This window comes from Barbus barbus (assembly GCF_936440315.1).
Source record: "Barbus barbus genome assembly, chromosome: 37".
Lineage (NCBI taxonomy): Eukaryota > Metazoa > Chordata > Actinopteri > Cypriniformes > Cyprinidae > Barbus > Barbus barbus.
In genome coordinates this window covers 3,616,216-3,637,022 of record NC_136715.1, presented here as the reverse complement: position 1 = coordinate 3,637,022, position 20,807 = coordinate 3,616,216, and the positions used below count along the sequence as shown (strand labels likewise).

Sequence of the window (20,807 nt, the reverse complement as noted above, 5' to 3'; positions counted from 1 at the left end):
ACCATAAGGTCTTCGACGAGCGCGCCAAAATCTCAAAACGGCCTGAGTCCTGACCTGGTTTTCAGGTAAGTTAATTAAATAATTCCTGTAGGTTAACACTGTAATTGTAACTGCATTATTTGCAAATCATTTACAACAATGCGTTCATTGCGTTGTAAATGAACAGCTTGTAAGGTAATATATATTATTACTATATAGTTGTCAGAGATAGCGCCGGAATTTATATTATATTTAGCCCCCTAATAATTTACGTTTATGTTTTTCATTTTGTCGTAATGTTGATTTAATTCATAAATTGCAATGTCAAGTAAGGGATAATGTACAGGCAGCCGGTAGTTATCGCGAAATAAGCCCCGACAGTGTGATCAGGACCCGACGCGATGCGGAGGGTCTTGTATCACACTGAAGGGGCTTATTTCGCGATAACTACAGGCTGCCTGTACATTATCCCGCTTATTACACAGCTACTTGCCACATAAGGAAAAAAAACTGGACATGAATATGAATTTGAAACATTTTATTGGCATATTTGTTTTAAATTAACATTTTTATCCTTCCACGGAACGATATAGTACCACGTGACTAACATTCTGTTTGTCATAAGATGGCGCCAAACGGTAATCTTTGTTGGCGCGGAGGGATTTTAAACATACAAGTAGTACCGGCTATGCATTATTACTTTGGAGCGGTTATTATTTGAAAAGAACGAACCTGCAAATGTCTCAACTGACCAATCAGAATCAAGCATTCCAGAGAGCCGTGTAATAAATTGATATAGCCTATCAGGCATAAGTTATATGGTGTGGCCATAGGCTATTTATTAGGTTTTAAATGTTTATCCACATTTTTACATATTGCTGTTTACGTATGGTCGGATTTGCTGTGCTTCATGTAGTCATTAAATGTGAGTGGAAATGTCTTCAGAGCACGTAAGTTAACGTTACAGGAACGTAAACGAGTCTTTTATAGACCAATTCTCTTATAAATAAAATAGCTATTTTGTTTGGCTCCATCTTCATGTTCGATGGTAATGTATAATTTTCTTTTATCTTTAATTGTGAAAATGTGAAGGTGAATTCCACATTGCAATGTACAATATTCTGTTCTGTAGAGTGACCCTACGTGCCGTTTTTTTCCTCGGACGTGTCGTGGCCAGGATTTCTACGTCTAATATTCAGGTTTTGTTTTTCTGTTGCTTACGTTAATGTCATATGCTGATCGGTCTGTGCAGACTTGCTTCATTACATTAAGCATGTATGAAAACGAAAAAACAAAATCTGGATATTTTAGGCAATATTAAATTCCTGACCTTGATGCGTTTGGGGAAAACTGTTTTCTCTCAGCCTACCATGTCATCAGATCAGGAGATGCAGCCAGCGATCTTTGACAGAGTTTTTAACAGCATCTCAAGAGCCAGACAACAGCTCTTAGCTAACGATAATAACAATCTCCTTACTTCAACTAGACGCCTTTTCCGGCGCCAGGTCCAACGACTTAACAGTAAGTTGGGTTGTGCTATGTAACCATTTGCAAAATTAACAGTGATTTACCAGTGTTTAAGATATTATTTAACTGTGTATTTCTATGTGTGTGTCAGGACCACCGGGAAGGCAAGAAAATTCTGTCTGGCAGACACACCTTTTCCTGCTCTCAGGCCCAGATATTGCAATTTTACCATCTACAACAGAGCTTGAGCGGTTTGCAAACATGGGATTAGGTAAATATATACTTGATATATAAGGATTTCAGATGTACCACAGCGTTATATTTTGGAATTACCAATTCAAATATTTCAAAACCATTTTTAAGATTAGCTTATCCTGTTTATTCATAAAAGGAAATTACTGTCAGGGCAGATAATAAAAACAAGTATTTAGAACTATTTTATACTTTATTTAACTCTTGTATTTTTTTTCTATAATTTAGCTTTTACACTCTAAAACTTGCACAGATCATTTGACATACCCTATCCGATTGTTTTGTTCCATCCATTGCTATGGTTATCATAGTCTCTTGGATTCACCTGCACATTTAAATGAGTTTATTAATGCAGAAACTTTTTATTTTGTAGTTAGTAGCATGAAAAACATTAATACAGCTTTAATACAGAAAGTGAGCAAAGATTGCTGGCATTATAATCACTGAAGCTGTTCAGTACTTCAGGTCAATGCGAGGTATGCAAAGTAGTACTGTTTCAAAAACTCGTCATCAATGGAGCTGTCTGCACAGCAATGATTTTCTTGTTATACTTCGTTAGTAATAATGAATGGATTTGTGAGTGTGCAGACACAAAGAAGCAGTGAACAAAAAGTCATTTTTGCCATTCCTGGTGGTGTAGATACTGATTAAATTAAACACATCTGTTTGGACGTTGTGTTTTTGCAACAGATATGTCAGTGACTACCTACAAATGTTAATGCAGCAAAGACCCGTTGTAAACTGAAACCTTTGACAGTCTTCACAGAGTGCCTATGCAAACACTCACAGGAGCGTTTAAAAAGCAGTCAGCTATCAGAGGGACAATTTTTAATCTTGGTGGGCATTAAAGTGTTTTAAATACCGGAAAAAAATCCTTTTAAAAACAGGAAATGTTACTTATTGTTCACCAAACTTGGTAGTGAGCTGTATTATATTAAACCTGATCTCTTACATACAGTATATGATTAGTTGATGAGCTGTTGTTTATTTTATGTTGCTTATGTGTACTTTCAATTTTGTAGGTAGACCAGTACACGAAACAACAGGGAGAGGAACCCAACGATCAAAAATTCAAATAAATTGGACTCTGTCCGAATTAAACAATTTTGTCTGCCAATGCTACCCAACTGTGAATTTAAACTTAATAGGTTTTCATTTGGCAAGAGCAGGAAAAGGACGGAAGATAGAAAAAGTGCATGCAAATAGTGTGAAAGACCTAAAAAAAGCAATTGGAAAGAGCAGGCTCTATATAGTCCCAAGAGCTGAAGTTTCACAGGTATGACTTCACTACATGTTAAACAAAGTCCAAGGGCCAGATATACTGACATTTTGCTCTAACACAACCCTCTTTTGGCATAACAAACCTTGTGCTCGTCAATGTGCTAGTATTTTCCAGAACTTTACATTCCATCAGTGCATTGTGTTCTCATGCTAATTTGTCCTGTTTAGTAAATCTGGGCCTAAATATTCAAATGAATGAGTCATTTCTTTAAGACATGTTCAGTTGAATTGGTCTTTAATTTAACCTTAATATAAATTATGTTTATACATATAAAATATGTTTCTGCACAGTGCACATTTAATGTTAGGTGACAGTTCAAGTAAATTCCTTACTGTGCAGTGAGTCTAACAAATTCTGTCTTTTTTTTTTTTTTTTTTTTTTGGTCTTCTTCTAGGTGATGACACCATCCACAGCCATTCCCCAAAACTCACAACAACCATCCAATACTACAGCACTTGATGAAACCTCCCTCAATGCTGAGACTACAGAAGCTGTAAATCTGCATGTGAGTGAAGTTATTTAATGTAAATCTACCCCAGAACTTTATACTCCCATCAGTGCATTTATGGGATTGTGTTCTCGTGCTAATTTGTCCTGTTTAGTAAATCTGGGCCTAAATATTCAAATGAATGAGTCATTTCTTTAAGACATGTTCAGTTGAATTGGTCTTTAATTTAACCTTAATATAAATTATGTTTATACATATAAAATATGTTTCTGCACAGTGCACATTTAATGTTAGGTGACAGTTCAAGTAAATTCCTTACTGTGCAGTGAGTCTTTGTCGTTTTTTTTTTTTTTTTTTTTTTTTTTTGTCTTCTCCTAGGTAATGACACCATCCACAGCCATTTCCCAGAACTCACAACAACCATCCAATACTACAGCACTTGATGAAACCTCCTTCAATGCTGAGATTACAGAATCTGTAAATCTGCATGTGAGGGAAATAATTTTTGATGTTGTCAAAGGTTGTAACTATTAATGATTTGACTCACAGTTGTACTTTATTTCCTTCAGGAGTGGCGAGCTATACGTTCCCAGCAAGATGAAGAATATAATGCTTCTTTGTTGGCAGATATAGAAAAGGTAATTTTTGACTTATTGCAGTTTGCTTGCCATGGTTAAAATTTGGGTGCACAAAAATGTATATTAAATCTATGGTATTGCAGGACAGAAGGAGGCGCTGCTATGAGGTTCTGGAAGAAAAGCGCAAAAAGGTTAGTGCTGCCACTAAATATTTTATTGAATTTTCTTTTTCTTTTTTCTTTTTTTTTTTATATATATCTTTTTTTTAGGCCATTGAGGAAAGACGCCAGCGAATGGCCGTTCGTGTTGAACCTCTAGATGGAGAATTTCTGAAAGTCAAATATCCAAATGGAGATTTAATTAAGAGGAAGTTCATCATGGCTGATTCAATTCAAGTAAGAAGTTCATTGTGAAGAAGGATTAAGGATTTTTTCATAGATGTTTTATTTAGTTTCTTTTCCTCATTTCTGGGATTTCTTTATTTTAATAATATTTGCCATCGTGGGCCTTTTTTTTAGGTTTTGTTTGATTTTATTGGGCAAGATGAAATGGCCAGTGAGGTGTTCAGAATCCAGGAAGCTACTTCTTCAAATGCTATAGAGAGCACTTCTACTGGGTCAATTTCAGATCATGGAATCAAACCTTTCTCTACATTGTATATCCTTTGGACATCACCCTTGGATAATCTGGTAGGTTACTACAGCAGTATACTTGAGCAAGTTTTTTTTTTCATAATGATTTTCATATGGCCATATGCATTACCTTTTGTTGATAAATTATTATAATTTTTGGCCTGATTGTCCCTGTTAAGTTTTAGGAAAGCATTGTTTACTCATTTGGAGTTTCAAGGATTGATCAGATGTGATTAACAGGGCTGGGTTTTGACACATTTTTCTATTCAATTAAATTTTGATTCTCAAACGTATTCTTTGATCCAGTTTAATGTAATGATCCAAAAAGGCAGGCAGACAGGCAGCAAAAGCTGGACAACAAGTGACGGTAAGGGTACAACTTAAAAAGGAAATCAAACAAGACTAATTAATCAAACAGGTGGTAATCAATCCCTTTGTCCCAGTTTGCCTATACCGTGCCCTAAAAGTATGTACTCTTTTTTTTTAAGAAAATGTACATAGTTTTGAGTGTGACTGAAGAGTAGGCAAGCTTTGGGACATTCTATCCAGTCATAAAACTGTCTTTTAATGGTACTTTAAACTGACCTGTCAATCATCTTTTCACAGTTAATATCCTCCACATTTCAATTGATTTCCTACTATTTGGAGAGAAAATAAGTTGCAGGTTGATCTGCAAATTATGGGTTTTACGTGTGAAGTTATACTCGTCTATTCATGCATAATGATGCATTTAAAATTTCAAGGCATAATGGATCTTTTTAAATGTTAGTTAAGATGAAACATAACTTTAAACTTTTTTTTTTTTTTTTTTTTTTTTCAGTTTACATTTTTATTATTAGTCACTCAAACCCCCTCTCCATTGGTCTCACATTGTTTTTTTTTACATTTTGTACTCGTGTTTGTAGTTCTGAATCGAATTGTCATCCACACCCAATGGGTTGTGGCCAATATAACCTAATATAGCCTAACTTGGGGGCAGCTGTGGCCTAATGGTTAGGGAGCAAGGCTTGTAATCGAAAAGTTGCGGGTTTGAGTCCCAGGTCCAGCAGGGATTGAAGGTGGAGGGAATGAATAACCAGCGCTCTCTCCACCCTCTACCACGACTGAGGTGAGCAAGGCACCGAACCCCCAACTGCTCCCCGGGCGCCACAGCAATAGCTGCCCACTGCTCCGGGTGTGAGCTCGACACTACTTTTTAAATCACAGTTTTGTCATTATTGTTCTTTGTTCTTTTCATTTCAGGAAAAACACAGCGACCCTGTAAATGTTGCCCAGCCTCCAGTGGATTCGTCCTTTGTTCAGTCTTCAGTGGCTCTATCCCCAGTCCAGTCTCCAGTCACTCCGACCTCTGCCCAGCCTGCAGTTGTTCTGCCCACTGCCCAGTCTTCAGTTGCTCAGCCCTATGTACAGCCTTCTGTGGCTTCGTTCACAGCTCAGACTCCATTCATTAATTTTAATTTTGAAGACCAACCTGCAGAGCCAATTGTCATAGACATTGATGAGGAGACGCCACTTAGTTCTCCATCTCCCCAGCCATCAGACATTGTAGATCTATCCCTAATAGCTCAAGGGAGCTCCGTGGTCCTAGATGAGTATGTTCCTATATATGCTTATTTACTAACAGTTAAAAAAAATATTTTTATGCATTCACAAATTAACAAACACACACAAACAAACACACACACACACACACACATACACACACACACACAAACACACACGGAAAGCCAACAACTCTTCATTTAAAAATAATGGGATGAGGTTGCTTTGTGACTGGAAGTCCCTGCATGCGGGAGCGAGCTTTATGCAACTAGCAATATTCTGAAATATACCAAAATGCTCAGCATTTGACTAAAAACATCCAATCTTTGTCTTTTGCAGGGTTGACCTACAGACCATTCTAAAAAAACTGCAAAGCAAAATTGATGGAAACATCTGCCCAACAGCAAACCAAATAAATGTGTTCAGAGAAAACATATTACACTGCAGCCTGCAAGCTATCAAACGGCGACGATTCAACCCACAAGCAAAACTAGATGTAGTGTTTGTTGATGCTGACGAAAATGGGGAAGGGGCAATAGATGAAGGTGGCCCTACTAGAGAATACTTGCGGTTGTTGATGCGGGCCGTCCATCAATCAAATGTTTTTCAGGGCAATGAGAAAGACAGGAGTTTGGCTCTAGACACTCAAGGTCAGTACTCCTGCTAAAGCAGAAAGCTTTTGTGTCAGGTTATGTTGTAATGCTGTTCAGCTCTTCAGTGTCCTTGAAAAAGTAGTTATTTTTTCCTCACACCACTACTGGTCAGATGATGCTTTTTGGATTCCACCTTAAGAGTCAAATAGTCGAACAGTCTTTTTGATCTCTTGTGTTTGGATTTTTTTATGGGGTCATGAGAAATTTAATTTTGTAAGTTTCACATTGTTCTATTAAAACATTCTGCTAGTTTCAGAAATAATATCTAACTTGGTAGTCCAGTAAAGACTTTTATTGTATACGGGTCTGTTAAAATGAATGACAGGGGTACATTGTACTATATGCTGTATTTACATCTTGTTTGCACTGTTAGTTGTGATAAAAGGATTTTGTGAGAGAGCAGAAATCATGTTGCAATGATGAGATCACTGCATTCACTTGATCAACACTGAGTGCTCATCCCTGTAACCTTTCAAGTGTTGAGGGTAGATCAAAATATAATGCTATAATCAACACCTCACATTTTGTTAATTTATACCGCTGTTATACTAAAAATTTGTAAACGTATTCAAGAGAGTTACACATACAGTATGTGTATATATAACTTTCATATGCAAAGATGTTTTATGTGGAAGCTGCCACAAAATAAAAAAGGTAACTATTTATCCTCAATTATGGGATACAAACTTGCAGTTGTGACTTATAAAGTTTAAAGTTGACTTATAGAGTTTATATCTAGCAATTGTGACTTTATAGGACACAGTTTTGATCATATAGCTTGCCGTTTTTAGTTCATATGCAATTCTAAGACAAAACTATTTTGACACAGATAAGACTTACAAAGGGTCAAAAAGATGAATCTGTTAAAAAAATGTCATTTTTCCTCAGTTACATTAATGATATGTAAGACTGTAGAATGTAAGAATGACAGTCCCTGTTTTCACCTGCATTAAACATAGTCCAATTATGATCAGATCACCTGAATTCTAATAACAAAATTTAAGCCAGTGGTGACTGAGGGATAAAATATTAACTTAAAAATATTCATAATGGTTCTGTAGGAATTTCTGACATCAATATTTTTTTCTGTTTTGCTTTAGCTTTGGAGACTATGTTGTATGCATCAGTGGGGAAGATGATTGCTTTGTGTGTCGTCCATGGAGGAGTTGGACCACATTTCTTCTCTGAAAGGCTTTTTCAGCAGCTCTGTGGTGTGCCAACATCCCCTGCCTCAGTGGATGAGATTGGAGATCATACATTGAGGGAGCAACTAATCAAGGTACGGAGATGTTTGAGAACTGTTTAAAGGTGTTATATGATGCTATTATTAAAGATCATTATTTTGTGTATTTGGTAAAATATGTGTCGACATGCTTCAATGTTTAAAAAACACATTATTTTTCATATACTGTGCATTAATTATTTTTCATATACTATTCTATGCCCAGCCTCTCTCAAATGTGGCATTTTCTACAATGCTTCTCCTTCCAGCTCAAAGTAGGGGCTGTGATTGATTGTTCGGTCACTGTGATTGACCGAACACCACAAGTGTGTGTCAGAAATTGAATGCCCCTTACCATAATCGCAAGCTACAGCTTTCAAATTTCATATAAGACAGTTAATGGGTAAATGATGCTCAGCTCTGCTTGAGCAGGCGCCAGTGTGAAACAACACAGGACATCTAGAGCTGCTTTTCCACCAGCAGTACAAATGGTTCTCTTTGTGTAACAATTTCATTCTATGCTGATACAGATGGTTTCGTTTTCCACTGATAACAGAGCTCTTTGGTATAAATGTGGTTGAAATGTGTCACCTTACCTTTTGTGGGACACTGCTTTGTAACTGCAAATCTTATACAAGTACGAACACCTAATTAACACACTAAAGAAAAAGGAAAACAAGAAAATGCATCACCTGACCTCTTTATCATGCCGGTTTTAGATTTTTTTTTTTTCTCACAATTGTAAAATTTCTTTTTTCACAACTGTTTTAGATACAGGAAGCAACAAATGTTCTGGAGGCAAATTGTGCCATTACAGAAGCAGCAGACAGCTTAAGTATCATTGGTGCCTTGAGATATGTATCAAGCCTGACAGAAAGGAACTCTCTTGTCCAGTCAGCTGCAGAGTTCTTTGTGAATGGAAGGCTAAGAGCTGCCTTGGACCAGTAAGTGCCCAACAATTAAAATTCTGTTGTTAATTATTCACCCTCATTGGTTTTCACACCCCAGGACTTTAGTTAACCTCCAGAACTCAAATAAAGATACTACCATGCTAACACCTTCTGAAAGTTGTCATGGTAGAACATATATGAAGGTCTTATGGGTTGACCAGAATAATTAATGACAGAATTTAATTTATTTGGGGTGAAGTAAATTTTTAAGCCTTTCCTTTCTGACAACATAGCTATCATCTGCTTGAAACTTACATTGAGTGCTATGTTTGTTTTACAGGTTTTCAGAAGGGTTGCAAACTCTCGGTTTGCTGGAAGAGATGCAGAAATATCCTGCACTTTTTTATGATATGTTCATCAATGAGCAGAGGCCCCTTCAGGCAAAGGATCTCTGCAGTCTTTTTCATGTTAACTTCTCCCCACAAGGGAGCAACAGAAGGGCAAAGGAAAACCAGACTGTATGCCACTGGAGGGACTGGTTGATCGATGTTGAAGGTATGAAATGTTTTTTATGTAATGTTAAGGGTACATCCATGTCATTTTTTTTCAAAATGTATACAGTATAATGAGTGAATTACTAAATCCATTTTCCAAGTTGTGTTTGTGTCTTGTCCTGAATCACTACGATTACAGTAAATATTAATATTCAGACTGTTTGAATGGGACACATGCCGTTAAATTAATAGCTGGAATGCCAACGCTACTTTATGTAGCTTTTATTTTTAATTGGCTTTTCTTTGTTTTACGTTATTGGTCCTCTAAAAACAAAAAGTGATTAATAAAAACAGTGACTTAGATTTGAAGAAAAGGAGTGTTCACAATGAAAAATTATCTTATTTGTGGTGAATCTAGCCATTATGCAGAACAAATACTTAGGATTGTTTTTTTTTTTTTGTAATCAGAAAAAATATAGAAACAATGCAGTTAGATGTAGTCATAATTAGACAGGCTGACTAACTCTGTTTAGATCAAAATATCGCTGTCAAAGAACTGCACTTACCACACATTTTATAATAGGTTAGAGTCTTTTGAAGTTTGTGATTTTCTGTACATATATTTTGCAGAGGGAGAGAGTGATGCAGTCACTCTTGAGAGAATAATGGAATTTACCACTGGAGCCTCCACAGTGCCACCCCTGGGTTTCCCCCACCGCCCAGAAATAGAGTTCCTCCATCAAGACGGAAAAATCTTTCCCGAGGCCAATACTTGCCTCATTATATTACGACTGCCGATACACAAAGAATATGAAATGTTCAAGACCTACATGACGGAGGGAATCATGCAAAGCCCATATTTTGGTGTTGCCTGAAATCTAGAGCTGCATCCATAATGGATGGGGTTTTGTTGCATTGTGTTGAGTTTGTATCTTGTTGTGAGTTTGTATCTTGTTGTCGTTGTTAAAGGGGGAGTTAGCCCAAATATGAAAATTCTGTGACCATTTACTCAACCTCAAATAGTACAAAGTGTATTAGTTTCTATGTTCTGAATTTTTGGAGTGGAAAAAAAAATGTACATTTTTCCACTTTTAAAGGAAAAGGTTAACAAAGAAAACAAAATGTTGTCAATGCATTATGACTTACAGAAGTCTCATGCTTTAAGCCTTAATATTACCTCTTTATATAAAGTAATTTTAGGTATAGTTACAACTGAGTACACCTTTTATTAATTTAAAGTTCCATTTAAGAACCACTTTCAAGTCAAATATGTTTGAGATGTGCATCTATTCCAAAATAAAATGCATTATTCTGCATTGTGCATGTTACTGTTTATTGTGGAAAAAACACAGTAACATTGCTCACTTTTAACTCTTTGTTCAGGTTCTCACTTGTACACCAGCTTTTCACAGAAAATTATTTTTTCAATGTCAGCATCTACTGTAAGCATCTATTAATTCTTCAACAGAGCATTGTTGTAGTTACATCGTTTACATATTAAAATATTACAAAAGAATGACATTAACACACTCTAATCTGCAACACTAGTTTGCCAAAAGATTGGCAATTTCTGCACAACACACCTGAAACTTAGTCTTTAAATCTGTGATATGGTCAATAGCATGGGACACAGTTTCCATTTGCTGAGGAGTGAGGTTAATTTGAGGCTGTTCAACAGTTACAGCTGGGATGTCTTCTGTTTCAGCTGTGGGCAAATACTCAATGCCATGTTGAGCCAGAAGTTCATTTAAATTTTCTGGCCTGTAGGGATCGTCTCCAAACACATTGTTGAGAGCTGTGCTGTCATTTCCCATCCTTGACAGCATTCCCTCAGTCCATATCTGTGTTGGTGTTTTATTGTTTTCTGTCCGCAAAGCATGGTGATTCCATGCCTCTTTGAAGTGCTGTAGTCTGGCTTGGATCTGTGGAAGAAAAACTATGCCGAGTGAAACTTTGTGAAGGTCATTGCTGGGATCAAGAAGTTCAGAATCTTCAAGACTGTAGAACATGCTGTAGAATGAATGTAGCACATGTAAAAATACATCCCTCCACAAACGTTCTATCCTTTGGTTGTGAACTGATTCCCCAGTGATGTGACTCCGGCGCTGAAGTCCTTGTACAAGGTTCATGAACAAGGCCACTTGTAAGTTTTCACCACCGTGATCTGACCTTACCCTAGAGGGCAGACCATAAAGGCATGTTGCTTGAATAAACTGAGACAGTACAGTACTGGCACAGTTGTCGGTGTTGCAGTTTAGGTATGTGATTAGTCGTGAATGTCCATCGATTGCACCATGAATCACAAAGCCCCATCTAAAAGAAAAAAAATAATAATAATACAAATGTAAGTTAAGTATTATAGGTAGTACAGTGTGAAGAAACAAACAAAGAAGTGCTACAGGTCCAACTTCTTCACAGTTCCCAGGTTTCTTTTATGCAGGACATCACAATAGACACATTAAAATGAAATTTTTAAATAATTAACCTTTACAACAGGGCGCACAAATAATCAAGTACTGTTTGGACAAATTTTTATTTTAACATTAATAAATGGTGAAAAAAGCGGGGTCTAATAATCAAGAAATTAGGAAGTGTACATAAGGACAACTGGAATATTAGGGACTATAGAAGTGAAATATAAACTACACTGTGTTATACTTAGAATAATTGTATGTACTGTATTAATAATTCATATAGAAAATGCAAGTTTTCTAAAAGTCAAACGTTCATATAGTTCCACAGTACAGACTCTTTCAAACCAGCTTTAAAAAAAAGTCACTGGATCTAAAATGTCAGTGATTTAACATTTAGTGGTTTTAAGCCAGGACGATATGGTGAACTGTAATAATGATATTGTAGTATTGTGATTTACAATGGCTGCTTAGGTTCACAGTAATGGACTAGTCTGTAACAGATTTATTTAGCATATTTAAGACCAAATACCTTTAAAAACAAATAACTTTTAATTGAAATCAGATGCATAACCAGCATAAATGGCTGGGTTATTCAGGTTTCTAAACATGTTTGGCTGTTTATTCTATAAATCCGAATTTGATAATGCAGGTCTACACTAGGCTATATTTTAGTATCGCAGAAATGCACTGTCACACCATTTTTATGCTGCATCAGCAGAACATAAACTACATTAAACTAACCTTATGAGGCGCATGTTGCCATCAATGTGCCAGAGACTGTTGGGATAGGGCACATGATAAACTCTTCTAGCCACTGTGCTGCTCCATCTCCTTGCAGCAGCCGCTGGATTGATACGGACCAACATCTCACGAACCCTTTGGCGGGAAACCTTTAATCCTTCTGCAACCAGTAAGGCTCGCATCATCTAAAATGTTTGCATTGAATTGGAGAAAATGAAATAATAATAATTAGTTTATGAACTGATAGGACAGACCTTAAAATGAAATCAAACAAGCCTTACCTCACTTCCAGTATTTGGATACTGGCATTGTAGTCGTCTCACTACATTTTCAAGTTCTCCATCATCCACTCTTGACATTCTGCTCCTGATTGATACGCCAAGCAGCTTGGACCTCTTGTACAAGAATGAGGAGGAGCACCCTAACATTCTTGCCATTCGTTTGACTGTGTGACCTTGCTTCATTAAAAATTCAATTTGGTCACGTGTTATTTGAATGGCTGGTCTACCTCGGCTACCTGCAATTGAAAGCAACATATTTGTTTTACTGGCATGCAGCTCCTAATGGCAAGCAGTGTAATATTAGAAAAATTGTGGCAAATAAGAAAGGAAAGAAAGGAAGGGATGGAACAAAGTAATGGTCTAATAAGAGGGTGATTCTGTAACAAGCACTTTGCACATTACCCAGCATTGCAGATTTAAACTACTTTTTCAACATTGTTTTTTTTAGTAGGCCTACAAATGTTGAAGAAATACAATTTCTTTATTATGAGTCATTGAACTTGACCGGGCAAAGTTGAAAAATTAAATTACACTTTGAACAGTTTGAGTGTCTGTTGGTTATTTTTAAACCTAAATATGGTATATGCTTATGTGTGATACGAAATCTGAAATCTCACATACAAATACATTTTTATGGACTGATTAACCTTTGTGTGGAACCTTATCAGTAGTGTTTTTCAGTAGCCATTCAAAGAATTGTTATTTTAATCATTATTTACATAAAAATTATGTAGGCATACAATTTGTTGTACAGTCATACTTTTAACTATATGTATTATGTAAATAGATTTTAATTTGTATTACAACTGTATTCATTTAGTAAGTGAATAGTTACAAAGCATGTACACTGGTAAGACTACTTTTGTGCAGACCGAGGAGAAAGTTACAGTTGTATTACTATGGGTATGGTCATGATCAAAGTAGAGAGCAGAAAATAAACAAACGCATAAAAAAGACAAAGACGAGCTTTCCGAGATTCCTCGTTTGTGTATGCGATTACTGCAGATAAAGAGCAAACTTTTTAAAACCAGAAATTCACCTGAGTTACTTCGAGAGACGGAAAAAGCTGTAGTTCCCTCACTCTGCAAATGCGTCGACAGCATCGTTCGAATTTCATCCAGACTTCTGTTTAATTCTTCATACGTCTCAGGAGGCAGCAAATATGCAATTCTCTGTGCATTTCTTAAGCAATCATATATCGCACAAAGTTCGCGCTCACCACAATTTCCCTGACTTTGAGCTCTTTCAATTTGTTGACACTTTCTTGCTATTTTGTCGAGAACAGCTCCCGCCATGGCTTAATAATGCCTGAAGTACTTCATATCCTTTCTTCGTGAAAACAAAAGCAGGCTAAAGTTGTTAGCGGTTATTTAGGGAGGCGGAACTGTGGGCGGTGCTGAGGAAATGTAGTTTCACGTCACGCAACAGGAGATTGGACTAGCAAATACAATGCAGATATCTTCAAATATAATTGCAACTAGTCGAAACGGAATTAGAGATATCTCTAATTACATTTGCGGATACATGACGCGTCTTTTAAAGATATCTATAACATCATTACAGATATCTTAAATTGAGTTTTGACTAGTCAAAATATGTTTACAGATATCTCAAATCCGATTTCTTACTAGTGCAATTATATTTGCAGATATCTCTAATTGTCATTCTGACTAGTCAAATTATAATTATCACTCGTCAAAATACAATTTTTCCTCTCTCTAAATATATTTATGGATAGTCTGAACGAAGGTTTAAATGCTAAAACGGCTTGCCATACAGCGACATGTCCTGACTTGATGCAGGAGTCAAAGAGTTATCACCTTCTGATCAGAATTAATATTATGCAATGAGAATATGCAAAAATATCACAGCAAAATCACCAGAGTTAAAATCCTGGTGTTATGGTGTTTTAGAGTAAAGTGTTAATGTTATGGTGCTGAATTAACACGGATGGTGTAAAAGGGATACTCTGCCTGGTGAAACTACTGAGCGCCTGACCTCATTAACACTGGTAAGTGCGATTTTACATCCGGGGCATTTACCTGGTGCGAGCTTCAACCAGCTAAAACTTTTCTCACTGACGCCATTTTATTTGAATCGCCACCCGAAGCGAAGAAGCGTGTTTTTTAACTGAAAACCTACAGAACGATTATTATACATTTATAAATGGAGAAGTGCATAAAGTAAGTGATGTATTTCATAAAGTTATGTACATCATTGTTTACGATAGAGTTTAGGGGTAACGTTACTTATAAAAGTCTGTTAATTTATTTGACATGGATTTTAATACTTGACCTGGCTGACTGTAACAACTAACAAAGCTTTGTAATAGGTCAGTGTATTTTTTTATTGTTATTTATTTGTACATTTCGTTAAATATCAAGTTTGTGTAGCGTTGAGGGCGTGCTGCGCGCGCTGAAACTTCTCTCGGACGCCATTTGCTTCGACTCTCCTGCAGACGAGGCCAGCGCTCACTCGCTGCTAGACGGTGAGTTTTCTGTAATCGTATTTGCAGTATGTAATTTATAATATAATTGTTTAAAAGCAATATTTTGCTGGCTCAAAAGTGTTAACTTTTCCCACATACATCATTTTCTCCAGTTCGGGCTGCGGAGTAACGTTATATTAGATGGCCTAACGTGACAAACTGGGAAAAACGCAGAAGGTAAGTTCTTTATTTCATGAAGATAAACGTTCCATAAACCGAAATAGTTTGATAAATCGTTGTTTAACATTGTGTTTAACGTTAGCCTTTTGTCTTAGCGAGCCAGTGTTTCTTTACTTAACCAGCTAAAACGGTTATCTCATAATTAAAATATCACTGTCACCCAGTCCTAAAAAGTGCCCAGTGTAAAAAGTAATGTAATAAGCCAGGGGTTTTCAAACTTCGTGGAGCCAGGGATACCTGACAGGGGAGAACATTTTCCAAGGACCCCTTAATTGTAAGTTAGTGTGGGAGGGATAATAGTGCAACTTGTAGAACTGAAAATATATGGCATATTATTTTATGATGTCACAGACCCCACTTTGAAAACCCCTGTACTATAAACATTAAAGTGACTCTGCACAGATGTTTTAAGACCCTTTTTCTCTTTAGGTTAACGTCGTGTTTGTGAAGGTGCAGTTCAAAGACTCCAAGAAATTCATAAAGTTGCAGAATGGATTCACTTTTACAGATTTCATAAATGAAGGTAAGTGTCCTTGTTCTTATCATATTTCAAAGTATTCTCTTAGCCAGCATTTATGATATTTGCTGACACCTTAATTGCAGTGATTTGATGTGGTTCAGGGGTATATAGATCAATATTACAACACTATATGTCTATTTTATACAGCTTGATTAACTCATCAACCAAAGTGTATAACACAAACATTGCAATTGTGAAAATTTCACACCAGTTTCACAAAATTTCTTAAACATTTTCCACATGTACCATCCATAATAAGGACATTGAGAAAAGAAAGTTTTTTTAATAGTTTCTTATTGATTCCTTTGTATGCAAAGTAATACAAATTAATACTAAGTAATACTAATAATAGTACATTATTTTTGCCCATTATGTGCGCTTTACACACATCCAAAAATATCCAAGAAAGCTACTTCTATGAAATCAACGTTAATCGTGTTTTGTTTGTACACTGATGCATCATACAGTTAATCGATTGATGTATCAATCAATATTGATGTATTGTAACCAATATTTTTAGGTATATTGTTTAGTGTTGTTGTAATGGCTGCTTTTTTGGTCTACAGTGCGAAGCAGATTTGATTTCCAGACTGGAGCAGACTTGAGGATATATGATGAGTCCCACACTGAAATTGATCAAGATATTTTGGAAGAGTTGCTAGAAGAAAACCCAAAATCAACATTAATCATAAAAGATCATAGTGAAGGTACTTTTGATCCATACATAAAATAGTGCAGTGACAAAGATTGATCACAATTATTGTGGTGTTTTTTTATTTTATTTTTGGCAGAGGACGCTGCCAGCTCCTGCACAAGATGTGCCCTCCGAAAGATGTGCTAAAAGGCTCAAAACATCATAGCAAGATGACAGAGTTGGAGGAGCAAAGATCAGCGAAGGAGGTGACATGAGTTTCTCGTGTTTTTAATTACGTTACAATTAAACAATTTGATGAAAAACAGATTCAGGTTAATTCAATAATTCAAGTTACTTACACTCTAATTAAATTTTTTGTATTAAAGTTGTATTGGTTTTTGAATGACTTGGCCTGTCACGATGATTTCTGTATTGACTTGTCATGTGATGTAAAAACATGACCTCAATAACTTTTGGTGACACGATAGATTGCTCATTGTTTACATAAAAATTATTGTCCAATGGCACTGTCTTCAACATCTCATATACTCTTAAGTGATTCAGTGATTATTTGCTAAGTTTAACCATCAGAGTAAAACTGTATCATTTGGACGTGTTTTTACGTCTTGTCTGTTCACTATTCAGTATTCAAATATTCAAGCGAGCATTGAAGTGCAAGAAGATTTCAAAACTTGTGCACGGTTTTTGTTGCACGCACACAGAGAGAGCATCTGAACAACACGTCTTGGCTTCCAGAAAAACATAGAGCACTGTTTATTTCATTTATCTTATAACAATATAAAATACTGTTACAGTCAAACTTCGCTTCTTGCTCATACAGGAGTTGAAGAAACCATTTTTGAAAAGATGAGACAGACATTTCGCTATCGCCAGGAACTTGTTCACAATGCAGATACGGCAACAAATATTCTAAAAACCTTTAGAAAAACCTTTCCTGTTTTTATTTTACCACAGACTGGGACAGTGATTTATCTACACTGCTTTTACTGGTTCACTTTCTTCCACCATCTGCTGGGCGAAAGATGGCTGCAAAAATAAGTGCCTCTGATGCAGTTGAGAAACTTCAGGTTGTTTCATAAGGTATACTAATATTTTTTAATTTTATACTTGCAATCAGTTTAAACCCTGGAATTTAATCAGTACTTTCTTCAGTTAACCAAACTTTAAAATTTATCAGTAATTACAAGTAAGAAAAATACTAGTTAAAAAATTTAAAGTGTTTCTCTTACATTGACTACAGAAACCATCGATTAATGTTCCGGGGTTGTATCATGTGAAGTTTACCAACCATCAGAAAAGTAGAAGTTGTTTTTTTTTTTTTGAGGGGGCATGCATTTGTGTACTCTAGTTTGAGTATTCACGGTTGCATGGGACAACACTCGCAAAACAACAATGCTTTAGAATATACTGTATATTGCAGTTTGTTTCAAATTACAAACAATTTATAGTCTGAAAAATAAAATAAGATTACCAAGCGTTTTTAGGTCTATTTTGTTACCTGTAAAATGTAAAAAGGCTAAAATTGGAAGGGTAACTTGTTTGTTTTTCACCTTTGTAGTAATGCTGCAGCATTGATGAGCACCTGGGGAAAAGCCAAAGTCATCAACCATATCTTCTAGCCATGGGGAGGAGTCGAGACAAGATTGACAGCTACTACATTGCACTGGATAACAAGCTTATCCCTTGTCAGACGGCTGGTTCTCTGCGTGCTTTGGATGAGCTCTTCAAAGTACACTACATTTTTGCAAGTGAAGACTTGGCCAGTGCTTTGCAAATCACAGTACAGACAGACATTTACTCTACCAGTTGGACTAAACTTGATGGCACTGAATATAGACCCGGTCTTGCTATTTGCACAGAGATAAAACATGAACTGCCAGCATTCTGTAAAATCACCAACATTCTTGTGTTGGGTGAAAATGTTTATTTTGTGGTTGGAAAACTTGTTACAGAGCTCTTCAGTGAGCATTGTTTTGCATTCAGAGTTGTTGATGGAAATGAGTTTGATGCTATTGTGAAAGCTGATGATCTTAAGCATTATAAACCCTATAACATTCAAAATGCATATGGACCAAATGAGGATACATATGTTGTGCCTTTCCATTGTTTTGTTTAGGCAGTGTTTTAATCATTTTTTATAAAGAAAAAAAACAAAACATTTTTCTGTACATGAGTTAAAAAACGTTACAAAGCTACAAAATGCATTGCATTCATTGATTCATTAAAAATGAAATGTGAAAGTATGTTTTTGTTTTGTATTGGTTTATTTATGCAACTAATTAGCTCTGGACCTAATTATTGGTCTTTAATTATTTTATAATGTATGACTAGATCAGTGCCTATTGTGTATATATAAAGTTTTTGAATAATTAATGATAGGTAAGAATTAAATGTTTAACTCTTGAGTCAGTGTTACTTTATTAACACTTTTGAAAGTGTAAATTTAACTCGGGCCAGTGTGGATTATATATACACCAGTAAAGTGTTAAAATTAACTCTCATAGAGTTGAATTAACTCTGGCGATTTTGCTGATATTAAATGTATTATTGAATATGTAAAACATAACTTAATTGCTTTTTTTTTTTTGCAAATCGATTTTAGTTAAATTTGTGACATGTTTGTTTAGATGACAAAATAATGCAAAAAAAAAAAGCCATTTTAAAAGTTCATGATGCATTCAGGAAAATAAACTGTGATCGTGCTGGAATTCTGTTCATCATCAAACCAGCTCGTCAAAGTCCCTTGTGTGTTTGTCAAATCTTGAGCTTGTGTTGGGGTTTAGGATGCTAATGACACTAGAACTGTGACTCTGTTCTCCAGAGTTTCCCACACACACAACAATAGAAGTGTGTCTATTCACATGATAATGAGGCTCAATGCAGGACAGATTCCCTACAAGCTTTCTCACGCCTCTAATGCTGAAGATTTGTTGAAATAAAAATACAGTTTTGGATACATTTAAAGACAGTTTTTCATTTTTAATTTATATCAATGTATGCATTTCTGTGATTTCTGTGAGTCTGTTTCTCACTTTATTCATACACCTCATTTATACTACAATACACACATGCCTCTCACTGACTTAACTTTAGTAGACCTACAACTAAATTTGAGGAGAACAATAATCTAATCTTCATGAGAAATCGACTTATTTATTTTCAAACCAGACATATGAACACAAACATATATTATTTGAGTGCAAGAAAAATCCTGCCGACTTCTCCCTAAATGTAAATGGACAGGAAATACTGCTTCAAAACAAAATTTTAATATAACAATAATAATATTATTCTATAATATTAGTTAAGTCCCCTGAGGTCATTTTTAATAGATCAGACAGTTACAATTCAAATATCATGATTATGGCTTATCTACGTGAAGACGGCACACCTTAACGTAACCTAATCACATTTGTTTTCATATCAAACATTGCAATGGACATTTAAATCACTCAATTTAAAGTATGTGAATTAATACTCATGATAAAAATATTTTACAAAAATGCACACGAATATAACATACACATGTATATAAATGAAAGTGTGGCAATTTCTATTTAGACAAGTGAGCAATCACACTCCAAACTTCAGTTTTGTCTGTATTTCATGATGTTGCATTGTGTCCTAAATTAACACATTTTGTGAAGTGAAATGAACTTATATAACCCTCACTTAGTAGACGGCAGGGACATTTAATTGTAACATATTGGAAATATTAAGACATTCCTGGAACTACTTTTGCCATGTGATCCCTTGAAAATAATTGCACGCTTTAGAATGTTTGTCAGCCAATCAGATTCAAGCATTCACCAGCGCTGTAATCATCATTTATTTTAAAGTTGTCATGATCAATTTCCCAGGAAACTGCATATTTTAATTATTTGTCCATGCTTCTTTACGTCAAATCTGTAAATAACAGAAAGAAGGTCAGGCTACAACAATGGCTGCGTTCCAGTTCGTTTTGTATGCACTTTCCTCGCTAACTTCCCTCTGTCTCTTTGACTTGGATGTATGTCATTGATTCCATTGCACGAGTCCCCACTACTGGGAGAACCCAGGGCTGCAATGGGCTGATTTGGAACGGCAGTG

The 20,807-nt window shown here is 35.8% G+C and overlaps 2 protein-coding genes and 1 long non-coding RNA gene across 5 annotated transcripts; 2 read left to right on the top strand and 1 right to left on the bottom strand.

The window, feature by feature from the left end:
- Positions 1 to 751: 751 nt before the first annotated feature.
- Positions 752 to 10,807, top strand: LOC306857088 (uncharacterized protein). Of its 3 annotated transcripts, none has more exons than XM_079396782.1 (17): positions 752 to 904; positions 1,112 to 1,178; positions 1,344 to 1,500; positions 1,598 to 1,717; positions 2,721 to 2,974; positions 3,375 to 3,485; positions 3,807 to 3,917; positions 3,998 to 4,066; positions 4,150 to 4,197; positions 4,276 to 4,401; positions 4,525 to 4,695; positions 5,881 to 6,230; positions 6,520 to 6,830; positions 7,934 to 8,112; positions 8,827 to 8,999; positions 9,286 to 9,500; positions 10,070 to 10,807. In XM_079396782.1, exons 3-17 carry the CDS (start codon positions 1,350 to 1,352, stop codon positions 10,312 to 10,314), a joined length of 2,634 nt encoding a protein of 877 aa, XP_079252908.1. In that variant the 5' UTR covers positions 752 to 904; positions 1,112 to 1,178; positions 1,344 to 1,349; the 3' UTR covers positions 10,315 to 10,807. The 3 variants fall into 3 exon arrangements, with proteins under 3 accessions (XP_079252908.1, XP_079252907.1, XP_079252906.1); XM_079396781.1 differs by having other exon boundaries at positions 752 to 1,027; XM_079396780.1 differs by having other exon boundaries at positions 760 to 929.
- Positions 10,753 to 13,992, bottom strand: LOC306857089 (uncharacterized protein). Its single transcript, XM_079396783.1, has 4 exons — positions 13,915 to 13,992; positions 12,876 to 13,111; positions 12,595 to 12,779; positions 10,753 to 11,752 (listed from the first exon to the last, which is right to left on the bottom strand). Exons 1-4 carry the CDS (start codon positions 13,976 to 13,978, stop codon positions 10,984 to 10,986), a joined length of 1,254 nt encoding a protein of 417 aa, XP_079252909.1. The 5' UTR covers positions 13,979 to 13,992; the 3' UTR covers positions 10,753 to 10,983.
- A 955-nt stretch (positions 13,993 to 14,947) lies between these two features.
- LOC306857098 lies at positions 14,948 to 18,960 on the top strand. The gene is made up of 8 exons (XR_013783069.1): positions 14,948 to 15,058; positions 15,260 to 15,363; positions 15,477 to 15,540; positions 15,973 to 16,066; positions 16,630 to 16,770; positions 16,855 to 16,963; positions 17,673 to 17,798; positions 18,277 to 18,960. It is a non-coding gene; the product is annotated as an uncharacterized lncRNA (long non-coding RNA).
- Positions 18,961 to 20,807: the final 1,847 nt, after the last annotated feature.

What these genes read in the sequence shown, in the direction of transcription:
- LOC306857088 (XM_079396780.1), top strand. Translation starts at nt 832, where the DNA reads ATGTTTATCCACATTTTTACATATTGCTGTTTACGTATGGTCGGATTT. An exon ending in GTTTGCAAACATGGGATTAG is followed by an intron (nt 1,718 to 2,720) that starts GTAAATATATAC and finishes TCAATTTTGTAG; the next exon opens with GTAGACCAGTACACGAAACA. An exon ending in TTTGGCTCTAGACACTCAAG is followed by an intron (nt 6,831 to 7,933) that starts GTCAGTACTCCT and finishes GTTTTGCTTTAG; the next exon opens with CTTTGGAGACTATGTTGTAT.
- LOC306857089 (XM_079396783.1), bottom strand. Translation starts at nt 13,978, where the DNA reads ATGCTGTCGACGCATTTGCAGAGTGAGGGAACTACAGCTTTTTCCGTC. An exon ending in CGTCTCTCGAAGTAACTCAG is followed by an intron (nt 13,112 to 13,914) that starts GTGAATTTCTGG and finishes TTTCAATTGCAG; the next exon opens with GTAGCCGAGGTAGACCAGCC. An exon ending in GGCAACATGCGCCTCATAAG is followed by an intron (nt 11,753 to 12,594) that starts GTTAGTTTAATG and finishes TTTTTCTTTTAG; the next exon opens with ATGGGGCTTTGTGATTCATG.